The sequence below is a fragment of the Hydra vulgaris genome, chromosome 09 (assembly GCF_038396675.1).
Source record: "Hydra vulgaris chromosome 09, alternate assembly HydraT2T_AEP".
Taxonomy (NCBI): domain Eukaryota; kingdom Metazoa; phylum Cnidaria; class Hydrozoa; order Anthoathecata; family Hydridae; genus Hydra; species Hydra vulgaris.
Genome location: NC_088928.1, coordinates 47394575 through 47407664, shown reverse-complemented (window position 1 = coordinate 47407664; position 13090 = coordinate 47394575). Strand labels below are relative to the sequence as shown.

The 13090-nt window shown below is 31.0% G+C and overlaps 1 protein-coding gene across 3 annotated transcripts in view; it reads right to left on the bottom strand.

Annotated features, from left to right (window-relative positions):
• Positions 1-13090, bottom strand: part of LOC100210354 (uncharacterized) — an 86045-nt gene that overhangs the window by 9441 nt on the left and 63514 nt on the right. For all 3 annotated transcript variants that reach the window (XM_065805909.1, XM_065805910.1, XM_065805911.1), the window contains exons 20-23: positions 6976-7036; positions 6742-6893; positions 6490-6616; positions 6320-6403 (exon numbers count right to left, since the gene is read on the bottom strand). In XM_065805909.1, the coding sequence (XP_065661981.1) occupies positions 6320-6403; positions 6490-6616; positions 6742-6893; positions 6976-7036 (424 nt within the window). The remainder of the gene's footprint in view (positions 1-6319; positions 6404-6489; positions 6617-6741; positions 6894-6975; positions 7037-13090) is intronic.

The following is a 13090-nucleotide window of genomic DNA, read 5'->3' as shown; positions in this document are numbered from 1 at the left end:
GGCTTGTAAATTTTAACTACAACAAAACTCAGTTATTTACTCCAAACAACTATCACAATACTGTCGACATTCCTATATTAATGAATGGCAACCCTCTTACTGAGTCCTCTTCTTTGCATCTTCTTGGATTATTGTTTAATACTGACCTTTCATGGAAACCATATATATAATCAATTGATAAATTAACATCTGCTGAGGTTGTTTCTGTTTATCGTGCTTGCCATTTTTTATTCTTGATTCCATTCTCTACCTCTACAAATCTTTTATTTATCCCTGTACAGAGTACTTTTGTCATATTTGGGGTAGTTCTTCTAATGATGCTCTTTCTTTTCTAGACAAGGTCCAAAAACGCATTGTAAACATAGTTAGACCTGCTCTATCTGCTAAGCTTGAGCCTCTTTCCCATCATCAAAAGTTGCATCATTAATGGTGCAAAGGAGCTATCATCTCTAGTTCCATCAACTAAAACTCATTCTCATTTGACTCATCATTCAGCAAAGTCTCATTCGTTTACTGTAAATGTGCCTGGATGCTCTAAAAACTTTTATTTGTCTAGGTTTTTTACTCGCACTTCAACTCTTTGGAACTCTTTCCCATATTCATGTTTTCCTAACTCATACAACCTTCAAGTTTTCAAGTCTTTTGCCAACCGTTTTCATGCTCTATAACTTTATTCTTTTTTTCTAGTAACTCCCAACTTAATAGTGGTTGCTTGCAGCCTTTTTGGGAGTAAATCAGAAAAAAATCATATTTAGCTATCTATGTAAAGCATTAATGATTTTTTCATGGCAGATATAACACTGCCTATAAAGGTTTTAAACAGTTTGACAAAAAATTAGCAGGTAACCTCTAGTCTGCTCTGGTAAAAATAAAATTTATTCTTATATTATATATATGAACTATTGAATAAACTTTTCTTTGGTAGGTCAGTAATTGCATAGGACATCTGGTTTATTTAAATTTTGTATATCTGATTCTCCCTCCAATTCACCCAAATCATTGCTTTTATCAACAGAATTCTCAACAAAGTTGAGAATATTTGCTATAGCTTCTTCTGCTGAAATACACATTTATTGTATTCAGTTTTTTTTACTACTTCTGAAAATAACAATGAGAATAAACTTCGCCATAAAAAAATGTGTTAAAAAAGTTGTAAAATTTAGTTATTTTCAATAAAATTGATACAAAGTGAAGTTTTCAAAAATTCATGTTGGAAGGTGTTGTCGACAAGACCGTGAAAAGGACACTGTGAAACCCTTTAGTCACACATTAATGTTGAAAATGGTGTAGTATAGTATGAAAAGTCAAAAAAGTTTATTTGAAAGCGGTTTAATGCAAGAAAAATTATAATGGTTTAAATTTATGTCATTATGACCCAGTGTGAATAGGGTTAATGATAGCTCACCTAACTCCTGATAATCTTTTTTTGATTTACCATGCTAAAACTAAAAAATTTAGTTTTACAAATTTTGATCCTACAAAACAGATTGTTAAAGTTACTTTCATCAAGTTAGTTAACAATGCAGTTGTTCTTAATCTTTTTGAAGACTTTTATTTTAGATTACATCTCTTTAGAACTGTTGAGCATTATAGAAAATTCTCAAACAAGTTGAATCCTGTTTGAATTCTTGTTACTGGAACTGAGTCTTTTTCAAGATCATTCCAGACTAATTTTAGGTGATTAAAGAGCTGATTGTCTGGACCAGACGTTTTACTATCGGGATAAATTTTGTTAAAGTGGGTAATATGTCTTTCTAAAATATGATGTTTAAAGGCAAGAAAAAGTAGTGACCGCACAAGCATATGTGCCATTCTTATTATAACTCTGTGGTGCTTTCCAGTGTTGGAAGCTGTACCATCAAAATATATACACTACTTATGATGACTGAGGCCAAAAGATTCTATTAGAGTATAAACTGCTTTGAACTGCAATTCTCCAGCACCTTACTCAATATGAGGAATGCCTAGTGGCTCCCTTTTTCCATTCACTTTCACTAGTACATCTTTCTCTTGTGGCTGAATAATCTTGTGGACTCCCTTTTAGATTTTTTTTTTTTTTGCATCTCTCAGTTTTTATCAGCATCATCAGCATTTTTAAAGCTAATGTCAGAACCGCCTAGATAACCTTGTTTTCTTTTATTCTGCATTTTCAAAAACATTATGTCCATACATTTAGTTTCTTTTTTTTCTTTCATTGTTATTTCTATTTTTCATTGTTATCTCAATCATAACTTTTACCTCATGTCCTAACCTAAATACTTTTTTAGATTCTATTAAAAAGGTCTCTCAATCATTGATTCCTCTCGGTGTCAATCTATTTTTGAGCAACTTTTTACATTTTATTGTTAGAGCCTCAACTTCTTTCTTAACATTGATATTATTTAGATAACTATATAATTTATTTACATTAAGATTTGTTAAATAATATAACCCATAAAATGCATTGTATGCTGCAAGCTCTGTATTATCCAAGTTCTAAGAGTATGCATGTACGTATGTATAAATACATGTATATTGTCAGGTCAGGTTATCCTGCTACTGGTTACATGTAGTCCAGTACAATCTGCTTCATGTCCTGCTGCTAGTAGGATAAACATTTTTAGGCAAAGGTTAGGATATGCCAACTCAGACTTAAAACACCCCCTGCCATGGGGCTCTTGGTTGAGTAAAGGCTAGAGATAGCGACTCAATAAAAATACTGATCTTGGCCAGATGTTAAATGCATCCGGCTACTGTCTTGTAGAAGGCCGCCAAGGCTAAGACTTAAGGGGAAAACAGATTCTATCTGTTGACCAGCCTCGCACCCTTTATTCCTCTATTAGGCTAGTGCAGATGTATTTTTAATACATTGTTTCCAGTTTAGGATGTTGAATGCTGGATCTTCTTGACTCAACGCATGGGTTTTGCTTGCGTCTCTGTTTTTATGACTAGGCAACTCATTCTATTATCTCCTAATGAGGGTACAGTTCTAAAACTAAGTTTTATGGTTCTGAGGTTGGCTGGAAGTCAGGTTTCCCGAACTCTGTGCTAGCTCTCAGAGAGGCTGATTCCATCAACAGCTGAAAAATATCAGAGTACTATCTATGCTTTGAGTCAAGTTCTTTAACAAATTTAAAAATGAATAAAGTACCAAAAACTATAAAACACAAAAAACTATCACCATCACCAAGTTCTCTAAACCTATCATTAACTAATATTCGTGGTCTTTGAAGTAACTTTTCTTCTGTTGAGTCTTATCTCTTGCAAAGTTCACCAAACCTATTTGCTCTATGTGAGACTAATTTGAGTTCAGCTGTCTCATCTTGTGATCTTAGTGCTGATGGTTATCTTCCTTTAATTCATAAAGACTGCAATAGTCACATGCTTGGCCTGGGCATTTACATTCGTAAGAATTCACCCAATTGTCAAGAAGCTAGGTTTGAATCCACAGACTTTTCTTTATGTGTTTTTGTTTAGGATCACTTCACTCTATCGCCTTTCTCTTTGTTCTATATCGCTCTCCTTCATCTTAAAACTGCACTTTTTTTGATGTTATTTCTGATCAAATTGACCAAACCCTCTCTCTTTATCCATCAGCCTATATTGTTGTTGTCGGTGACTTTAAAGCTCATCACACTGAATGACTTGGCTCTAGTGTCAGTGATTCTGCAGGCATTAAAGCCCACAACTTTTGCCTTTCTCAATCCCTAACTCAAATATTCAACTTTCCAACTCACTTTCCAGACAACCCAAATCGTTTACCTTCTCTACTTAACTTATGTTTTGCTTCAGATACTAGTCAGTGCTCAGTTTCTCCACATTTATCCTTAGGTGCTTCTGATCACAGTTTGATCTCTCTAAAACTATTATTTTATTCTTCTTCATCATCTGAATCCCCCTATCATCGTACCTTTTACAACTACCTTAAAGCTGACATGGACTCTTTCCGTGATTTTCTTCGTGATGGCCCTTGGGTAGAAACCTTTCGTCTTCCTGTTGACAAATGTTCTTCTAACATATCTTCGTGGATTCAGGCTGGCAATTAATCTTTTATTCCCTCTCAACAATTCCAAGTCAAGCCTCAGTCTTCTCCATGATTTTCCTCACATTGTGCTGCTGCAACTTCCAATCGAAACCATTACTTCCATATCTATCAGCAAAACAATTCTCCAAAAAACAGATGTCTGTTTATTACTGGTAGAAACCATTGTAAAAAGGTTTTATCTAACGCCTGCTATTCTCAGGTCACGATTTTTTCATCTCGTATTTCATCACAAAAATTAGGCTCTATTGACTTCTGGAGAATTTTAAACAGTATCAATAATAAGGGCAAATCTGCACGGTTCAGACTTTGTCACCTCACCTAAAGACAAAGCTGAATTGTTTACTAAGAACCTTTCATCAATGTCATCTCTTGATTCCACTAGTTGCGTTTTACCTGAAATAGCTGCCAAACAGATTGATTTATTGCTTGACATTCGTATCACTCCAGCTTCTGTATTTAAAGTGATTCTGCTTTGACTCTTCGACAGCTTGTGGCCCAGACAACATACCTGTTATAGTCTTGCAGAAGTGTTCCCTGGAGCTGTCGTCTATACTTTCAAAACTATTCAGTAAGTGCTTATCAGTCTTGTTTTCCAGCCTGCTGAAAAGTGGCATCTGTTAACCCTATTTTCAAAAGTTCTGGAGAGCGATCTGTTTTTTCTAACTACCGTCCCATTAGTCTTCTTCCTATCATAAGCAAGGTTTTTGAATCTTTAATTAACAAACACTTAATCTCTCATCTTGAATCTAATAACTTACTTTCTGATCATTAATATGGATTTCACTCTTCTCATTCTACAGCTGATTAGCTAACAAATAACTGATAGGTTTTATCATGCATTAGATAAAGGTGGAGAGGTTAAGGCTATCGTTCTTGACATTTCTAAAGCTTTTGATAGAGTTTGGCATGCTAGTCTTTTCCATAAGCTTTCTTCTTACAGTGTATCTGGTTACATATTTGAGATTATTGAATCCTTCTTTTCCAATTGTAGTATAAAAGTTGTCCTTGATGGACAGCACTCTTTTACATATCCTGTAACTTCAGGGGTTTCTCAAGGTTCAATCCTTGGCCCTATACTCTTTATAATTTACACTAACGATCTTCCAGATATTCTCACATCTAAGATAGTATTGTTCTCTGATGATACTAACATTTATTTTTGTCATGATAAGAAGACAACACTCTCAGATTGCTTGGAGGAGGCATCTGAGCTTGAGAAGGATCTCACTTCTGCTACAGCATGGAGCTCACAGTGGCTGGTGAACTTTAATTCAGATAAAACTCAATTTTTTTCAGCCAATTATTGTCGCAATAATTTAGATCGTCCTATATTTATAAACAGTAATGTACTCGTTGAGTCATCTACCCTTCATCTTCTAGGATTAACTCTTACTTCTGATCTTTCTTGGAAACTGTATATCAAATAGTGATGTGCCATTGGCTAATGCTATTAATCGGTATTGGCTACTTAGCCTAACCAAACTGGTGCATAGGCACACCTTATATATGCAAGTTGCATACCTAATATTAAGATATTACCTTTATATACATACATTAAACCCTATAATTAGCCTTAATCGGCCTTTGCTGATGGCACATCACTAATATCAAATCTATTGTAAAATTAGCACCTGTTAAGGTTGCATCTCTTTATCAAGCTCAACACTTTCTTACTCTGGATTCTATTCTTTATCTCTATAAATCTCAAATCTGCCCTTGCATGGAACACTGTTGCCATATCTGGAGTGGATCTTCTAATGATGCCTTTTCTCTTTTAGACAAGGTGCAAAAATGCATTGTAAACAGTCGGACCTGCACTTGCAGCCAACCTCCAACTATAATCATGTTGTCATAACATTGCTTTTCTTTCCCTTTTCTACAGATACTATAATGTGCAATGCTCTAAAGAGCTAGCGTCTCTTGTGTCATCTACTAAAATTCATTCTCGTGTTACAGGTCATTCAATTAAGTCTCATCCTTTTTCTGTGACTGTTCCTAAGTGCTCCAAAAACACTTATCCGTCTAGTTTTTTTCCTCGAACATCAGCTCTTTGGAATTCGTTTCCTTCATCTTGCTTTCCTGATTCATATAATTTGCAATCCTTTAAGTCGTCCGTCAATCGTTATCTTGCTCTACAATCTTCATCTTTTCTCTTCCAGTAAATTCCAACTCTAATTAGTGGTTGCTTGCAGCCTTGTTCGAAGCGAAGATGTTTAAAAAAAAAATGCATATATGTATGTATGTATATATGTATAGAATATAAAGTATAGTTAACAAAACAGCATGTAAATTTACCCCGATTAAAATAAGGATACTGAGGTGCAATGTTGCTTAGCAAATTAGTATCTTGTTCATCATCAACATTATGATTAAAATCTCCTTAAAAACAAAAGTTATGTATACAATTAATGTTTTACTATTTAAAAAAAATGGAATTCAAATTAAGAAATTCAACTTTAACTTACCACTAGGAGCCAAATGACCACGATCAAACCCTGAATTGGAATATGATGAACAAAACGAACTCTCATTTGATTCCAAGCGAATATCTTGCCGAAAACAATTTGATCGGTTTATATTTATCAAAAGATTCTAAAAAAAATTCAAATAGCCAATGCGTTTTATAAAAATATCTTTTTAGAAAAATTAAAACTTTTTATTTTTATAAAAATTTGATTAACATATGAAGTAAGGAAAACTCAAAAATTCTCAGAAACCTTTCCAAGTAGTTGATAGCCAACCCACAAGGGTATACGAAGTTTTGTACTATACCCCATTATATATGATCGCTGAGTAAGAATGCATACAGAGTCATCACCTCCTCCATATGGTAAGGAATATGGGAAATGTTTGTTTTGTGAATTGATTACTTTAATAAAAAATTGAAACAATTTTAAACAATACATCACTACAACATTAAAGGTATAAAAATATAAAATTTATACACTTACATTCTTTTTTTGACAAGTTTAAATTAGATTCAAATGAAGCAATATTGTCGAAAATATTTTTCTATAATATAGAAAATAATAACATTTTAATATTGCAACATCAGGTTTTTTTGAATTTTGAATTGCTTAAGTGAAAAATGAAGTTTTGTTAAAACTCTGGTGTTAAAAATGGCTTGTTAATTTAATGTCTTAATTTAGAACTAATTTTTTCAGGTTGGAAGTCTATTTTGTATTTAAATGTTAGAAATATTTTTTTCTAGGTCTAGTATCTTCATTTAAAAATACTTTTTTTAAGATTTATACACGAATCAATCAAATTTTTGTTGAAAGATTAAGTTATAAGTAAAAAAATTAAGAATTCTTCCAATTACATGTACTCATCTGAAGAAACAAACGGTTCATACAAAAGTAAACTTGATTAACTGTATTAAATATTTCTTGTAAATCAAATATTTTTTTATTTAATAACTTTTTATAGAGCAAAGATTAATGGCAACCAATAAACAACCCTCTCAGAAAATACAACATCTAGGTTTCTAATGTTGGCGAGTGTTTATGAAACATTGATGCAGCTCTTAAAAATGCTTTATTACATGACATCAATTTGGACAACAAAAGTTTGAAAATAAATTTAAAGAAAATTTCAAAATATTATTTTTAATGTTAATCAAGTGATGACATGATTGACGAGTTGATTGATCTGAATGTTACAGAAGTTATAAATACAATTTTGGTTTTAAGAATTGACACTGTATTTTAACTAAAATGTTAGGAAGAAAAAAAGCAGGAAGATGTATAAAACATATATTTTAAAAGGACTCCTATTCTTATGATGATATTTTCAATTGATTGAATAATGCTCTTCTAAAAAATGTATCCCTTGTCAAAATGATCTAAAGTATCTTAATTTTTAAACGAGTTTATGTTTATTTTGATATTTTCATGTATTTAAGTTTTACTGCTGAAATATTTAACCAGTTAACAAATTATTATAATGTAAATTATTATCTACAGTATATATATAGGCTTTGGCAGGAATGACTGGCTATAGCCTGCACCTGCCTCCACACCCATGCAAATCAGTTTACACGAACAAATTAAAGCCAGTGCAAAACAAAACTTTTTGGTTAAAATAGTAAAATATTTTTATGTTTTTATTTAGTTAATCTTTTAGAAACTTCTCAAATGATGTAATTTTGTACAACTGTTTGTTTTACTAGTTAAAAAACAAAACTATTTCATTCAGGATAAGCTAAAAGAATTATGAAAAAAATAATGTTTGAACATACTGATGTAAAAATAAAAAATAAAAATTGATTAAGTTATTTCAAACAGCTATAACTGTTCTGAATTATTCTGTGTTATGTTAAAAGATAAATCATTAGTATGTTAAAAAGTAGGCAAAATATGCATGTGTTGCAAAAGAATTTAACATAATAGTCCGGGTTTTAGTATTCTTTGGAAATTTGTAAACTTATACAATAAGAACTGTTAAATAATAAAGACAATTTCTTTTTTGTATAATCACACATTTTGCTTAATTGATTGATAAACTAGTTTTTCATACTTTAAAGTTGTTTAAAGTAGTGCATATTTCCCTATATACTTCCGCGTTAACTTCCTGGTTTTTTTGAAAAAGGCGGCAGTTTATTTAATATGCTAACATATAACTCGTTATTAAAAATCGAATATCTCATTTATAATCAATAGATTGCAAATCGATTTTTATAATATAAATTGAGTGTCTGATGTAAAGTTATCAAGTTATTCAGGTCATCAAGTTATTCAAGTTTTCAAGTTATTCAAATTTTCAAGTTAAAAAGTAAAGTTTCAGTAAAGAAAATGGTATCTTCCAGTAACAGTTACATTAGCAACATATCTGAGTTGGGGTAAAGATGAAGTTTGTGGAAAGAAAACAACCGTGGAAAATGGAACAATATTTGTTGTAAAGCTGTGGTGTAAGGTCTGTATTCAGTATAAAAAAGAACTGCTTTGTGAGCGATATCAAGTCGACAGACTGAGTACCCAAATTTATGCAAAATAGCAAGTTTAATCATATGCTTATCTGGGTCAAACTTATCAGTGGAATGAGCCTTTAGTCTTTTGACAATGCTTATGTCAGACCAAAGACTCATAATCAACCACAAAACTCTTAATGTTATCTTTGCCATTAAAATCAATGATCCAAATTTTAGTAATGATAGGAAAAATGCAATTGAACAGGTTACTGATATACTTTTATAAAAATGGCGAACAGCTATTTTCGATCCAATAATTCAACCTAAAAGGACGACATTGATTACAATAGTTTAAGCAGTGAAAGTAAATGGGAAACACCTGAATTGAGTAAAAGTGAAGAAACTGCATTCGATCTTGAAATTGAAGATATTTTGGGCTAATTTATTTAAAATGAATATTTATAAATAACTTATAACTATATATATTCCTTTTGCATGATAAAAATAATACTATATGATTCCTTCATATTTTATTTTTGTTTTTATATTTGTGCTATATTTAATAGATTTAAATATATTTTACAACAATAAACCTGATATATAAAATAATACTGCATTTAATACTCTTCTATTGGTTCTACTCATAAAAAAATGTAAAAAAGATTTGTTTGTTTTTAAATTCATATAACGCTTTTTTTTATACAGGCCTATATTATATAAGAAGAATATATTTAAAAAGTATATATATATCAGAAGCTTAAAAATTCTATTTGTACTAAGTCTCTTAGAAATTAAAAAATAGATTACCTCAAATTTTAACTTACATATCACATAAACTTTCATAACAATTATTATCAAAAGTATGATAGTAAATTGAACGGAAATGGTAATAAATAAAATTTTAGCCTAAACAGTTGAAAAACAATTGTAAAAAAATAGAATATATAGGTATATATATATAAAAAAATAGAATATATAGGTATATATATATATATATATATAAATATATATATATATATATATATATATATATATATATATATATATATATATATATATACCTATATATATATATATATATATATATATATATATATATATATATATATATATATATATATATATATATATATATATATATATATATATATATATATATATATACCTATATATATATATATATATATATATATATATATATATATATATATATATACACACATATTCATCTCACCTCACTAGATGGAAGAAGCAACTGAGGTGTTTTAATCTAGGGTTGAGCTTTTACCGAATATTTACCAGTAAATCGGTAAAATTGTTTTACCGATTTACCAGTAAAATTATATCGGTAAATTTTGGTAAATGATTTTTACTATACTATAAATTAAACAATTCATTTGGAATCCCTAATTATGAAATTAATTTTCTTTTTTTTGCTACCTTTGTGAATCATATTTTACTGTAAAAAGAAGTTATGATTTTCAGCCACACCTAATAGAGTATTAACTTTCTTATTATTTAAAATTTCGATATGATGTCTTGATCACCTTCAGAAACCCACATACCATTCATAATGTTATGTATACTGTTTTCCTTTATGTAAATCAGAACTTCTCCACCTCATTTATTTGTTTGTCTCTATAAAAAAAATCTAAAAAAAGAAGATGGTAATCAAATTTTTTATGCTCAAAAATGCTTTAAAATATTTTAAAAGGTTTGAAATAGCTTAATCAATAAATTAAAACTTTAATAACCATTTCCTATCAACTAAGCTGTTTGTTTTGTTTGAAAACTAATTCTGTTGGTTAAGTTTTATCTGAACATTTTTAGAAAGACATTACTACTTTTTTGTGATACATTTATTGTTGCATTTATCAATCAATTTGATTTGCTTTCGGTCAAAATGTCAGATGTTTGAAAACACTACACCTTAGGCATAGGAAAAACAGTGACTTGCAAAATATGTGGAAATACCAGTAAATACTCAAGTTCCACAACTGAAATGTGGTATCACCTAGACAAAAAACATGCAATCATAAAAGAAACACAGGAAAAGTTGACAACAAAAGCTGCAACAGAATCAAAAAAGCCTAAGATTTCAAGACTTGTAGCACTGGATAGATTTAATTTCCATGCCAACAGCTCTTTCATTCGATCTGCCATGTGTGAAAAAGCTTATGATTTTCCAAAAAATTACAAGCAAGCAATCCAGTCAATAAAGAAGTTTGCAGTTGGCGTGAGAAATGACCGTAAAAACACTTTTAAATCTTTAGTGACCATTAAAAAACGCTTTTCAATTACACTGGATGAGTACACTACTTTGAAAAATCGAAGATACATGAATATTAATATTCATCAAAAACACACATACTGGAATCTGGGCTTGACTCGAATTTCTGGATCACTACTAGCCGAAAAAACTGCAGCAGTTGTCAGAGAAAAAGTGGCCAAATTTGGATTGAACATTAGCGACAGCATTGTCTACTCAGTTACAGATGGAGCTTCTATGATGGTTAAATTTGGAAAACAGGTTTCAACTGAGCATCAAGCATGTTACACCCATGGAATTCATTTGGCAGTTCAAGAAGTGCTGTATGAGAAGCTTTTCCAAAAAATTGATAACAACAAATTACAAGTAACAAGCGACAAAAATGAAGTCAGCAGTGACAAATCTGAATCTAACACCAAAGTCAGTTTTCTTGATGCTGCCATGAATGAAAACATTCCCATTCCAAAAGTGAAAGTGCACTTGCAATCTGTCATCACAAATATCCAAAAAGTTGTTGAGTTGTTTCAAAAATCTCCAGTCAAAAATGACATCCTCCAAGAAGAAATCAAGAAACAGCACGGAAAAGAGGTTTTACTTTCCCTTGACTGCAGAACAAGATAGAACAGTTTACTGTCGATGATTCAACAGTTTCTCAAAGTTAAAGATTCACTGAGAAAAATATTGAAAGACATTTCTCCACATTTGATTTGCAGTGATGATGAAATAAACATTTTATACGACATTGTTGCTGCTCTTGAACCAGTCAGACTGGCAGTAGAAGCTCTTTGCCAACAGGATGCAACTCTTCTTACTGCTGAGGGAATTTTCAAGTTTCGTGTGAATAGACTGAAACAACAAGATTCAACTCTTTGCATTGCAATGAAGAGTGCAATTTTGAGACATTTTGAAGAGAGAAGGCAGAGCAATCTTGTAAGCTTGTACAAATACCTTTCCAATCCAGAATGTTTATCTGACATTGAAGAACATGGAGTTTTCAAAATGCCTTCCAAGTCTGTACTTCAAAAGACTGCCAAAGATTTGTTGTCTAGACTATTCCCAACAAATCCAGATGACTCAGAATTCATTCAAGAAGTGTGTGGCTCAGAAAATCTTGATGAAAATCCACTTTCACTTAAAGAAGAACTCGATGAAGTAATTCAGCATTTGGTCAAAAAAAAGCGCCACAATTCAAACAATGAATTCAAAGCCATTTCAAAAGAAATGTTGGTCTATGAAGCTACTGGAAAGAGAAATGTCAACCTTGAACTTTTGTTCAATGCACTGGAGACTATCCCTCCAACAAGTATTGAGTCTGAGTGAGCCTTTTCTGCTGCTGAATTATTTGTTACAAAAATTTAATCAAGAATGAATGGCAACTTACTTGATACACTTTGTTTTCTCAAAGCTCATTTTTTATCAGTATAACAATTATCAATAAAGATATTAGTTCTGAATCTTATAAAGACTTTATTTTGAAACGAAAAAAAATTTTATACGATCTTCTATGATTTTTTTATTTATTACCAATTTTACCAATATTTACCGGTAAATTATGCTTTTTTTACCGATTTACCAGTAAATTTAAAAGCTGGTAAAAGCTCAACCCTATTTTAATCTACAATTTCAAGTTTATTAACAACTTGAAGTTGAAAATATTTGAAGTTGAAAATATTTGTTAGCTTAACCCACAAATCAGCCATCAATCTGTTCAAATAACTCGAGGACACTCTCAGCATCACTTCAAAGAGTTCTTCAATGCTTCTGACCTCAACAACAACATGCAATCCATCTCCACTAGACTTAATTTCTTCCCTAACAGAGTAGTCAACTGATGGAACTTTCTCCCACAAAGTTCAATAAAAGATTGACTCTCATCATCTTAATCAGT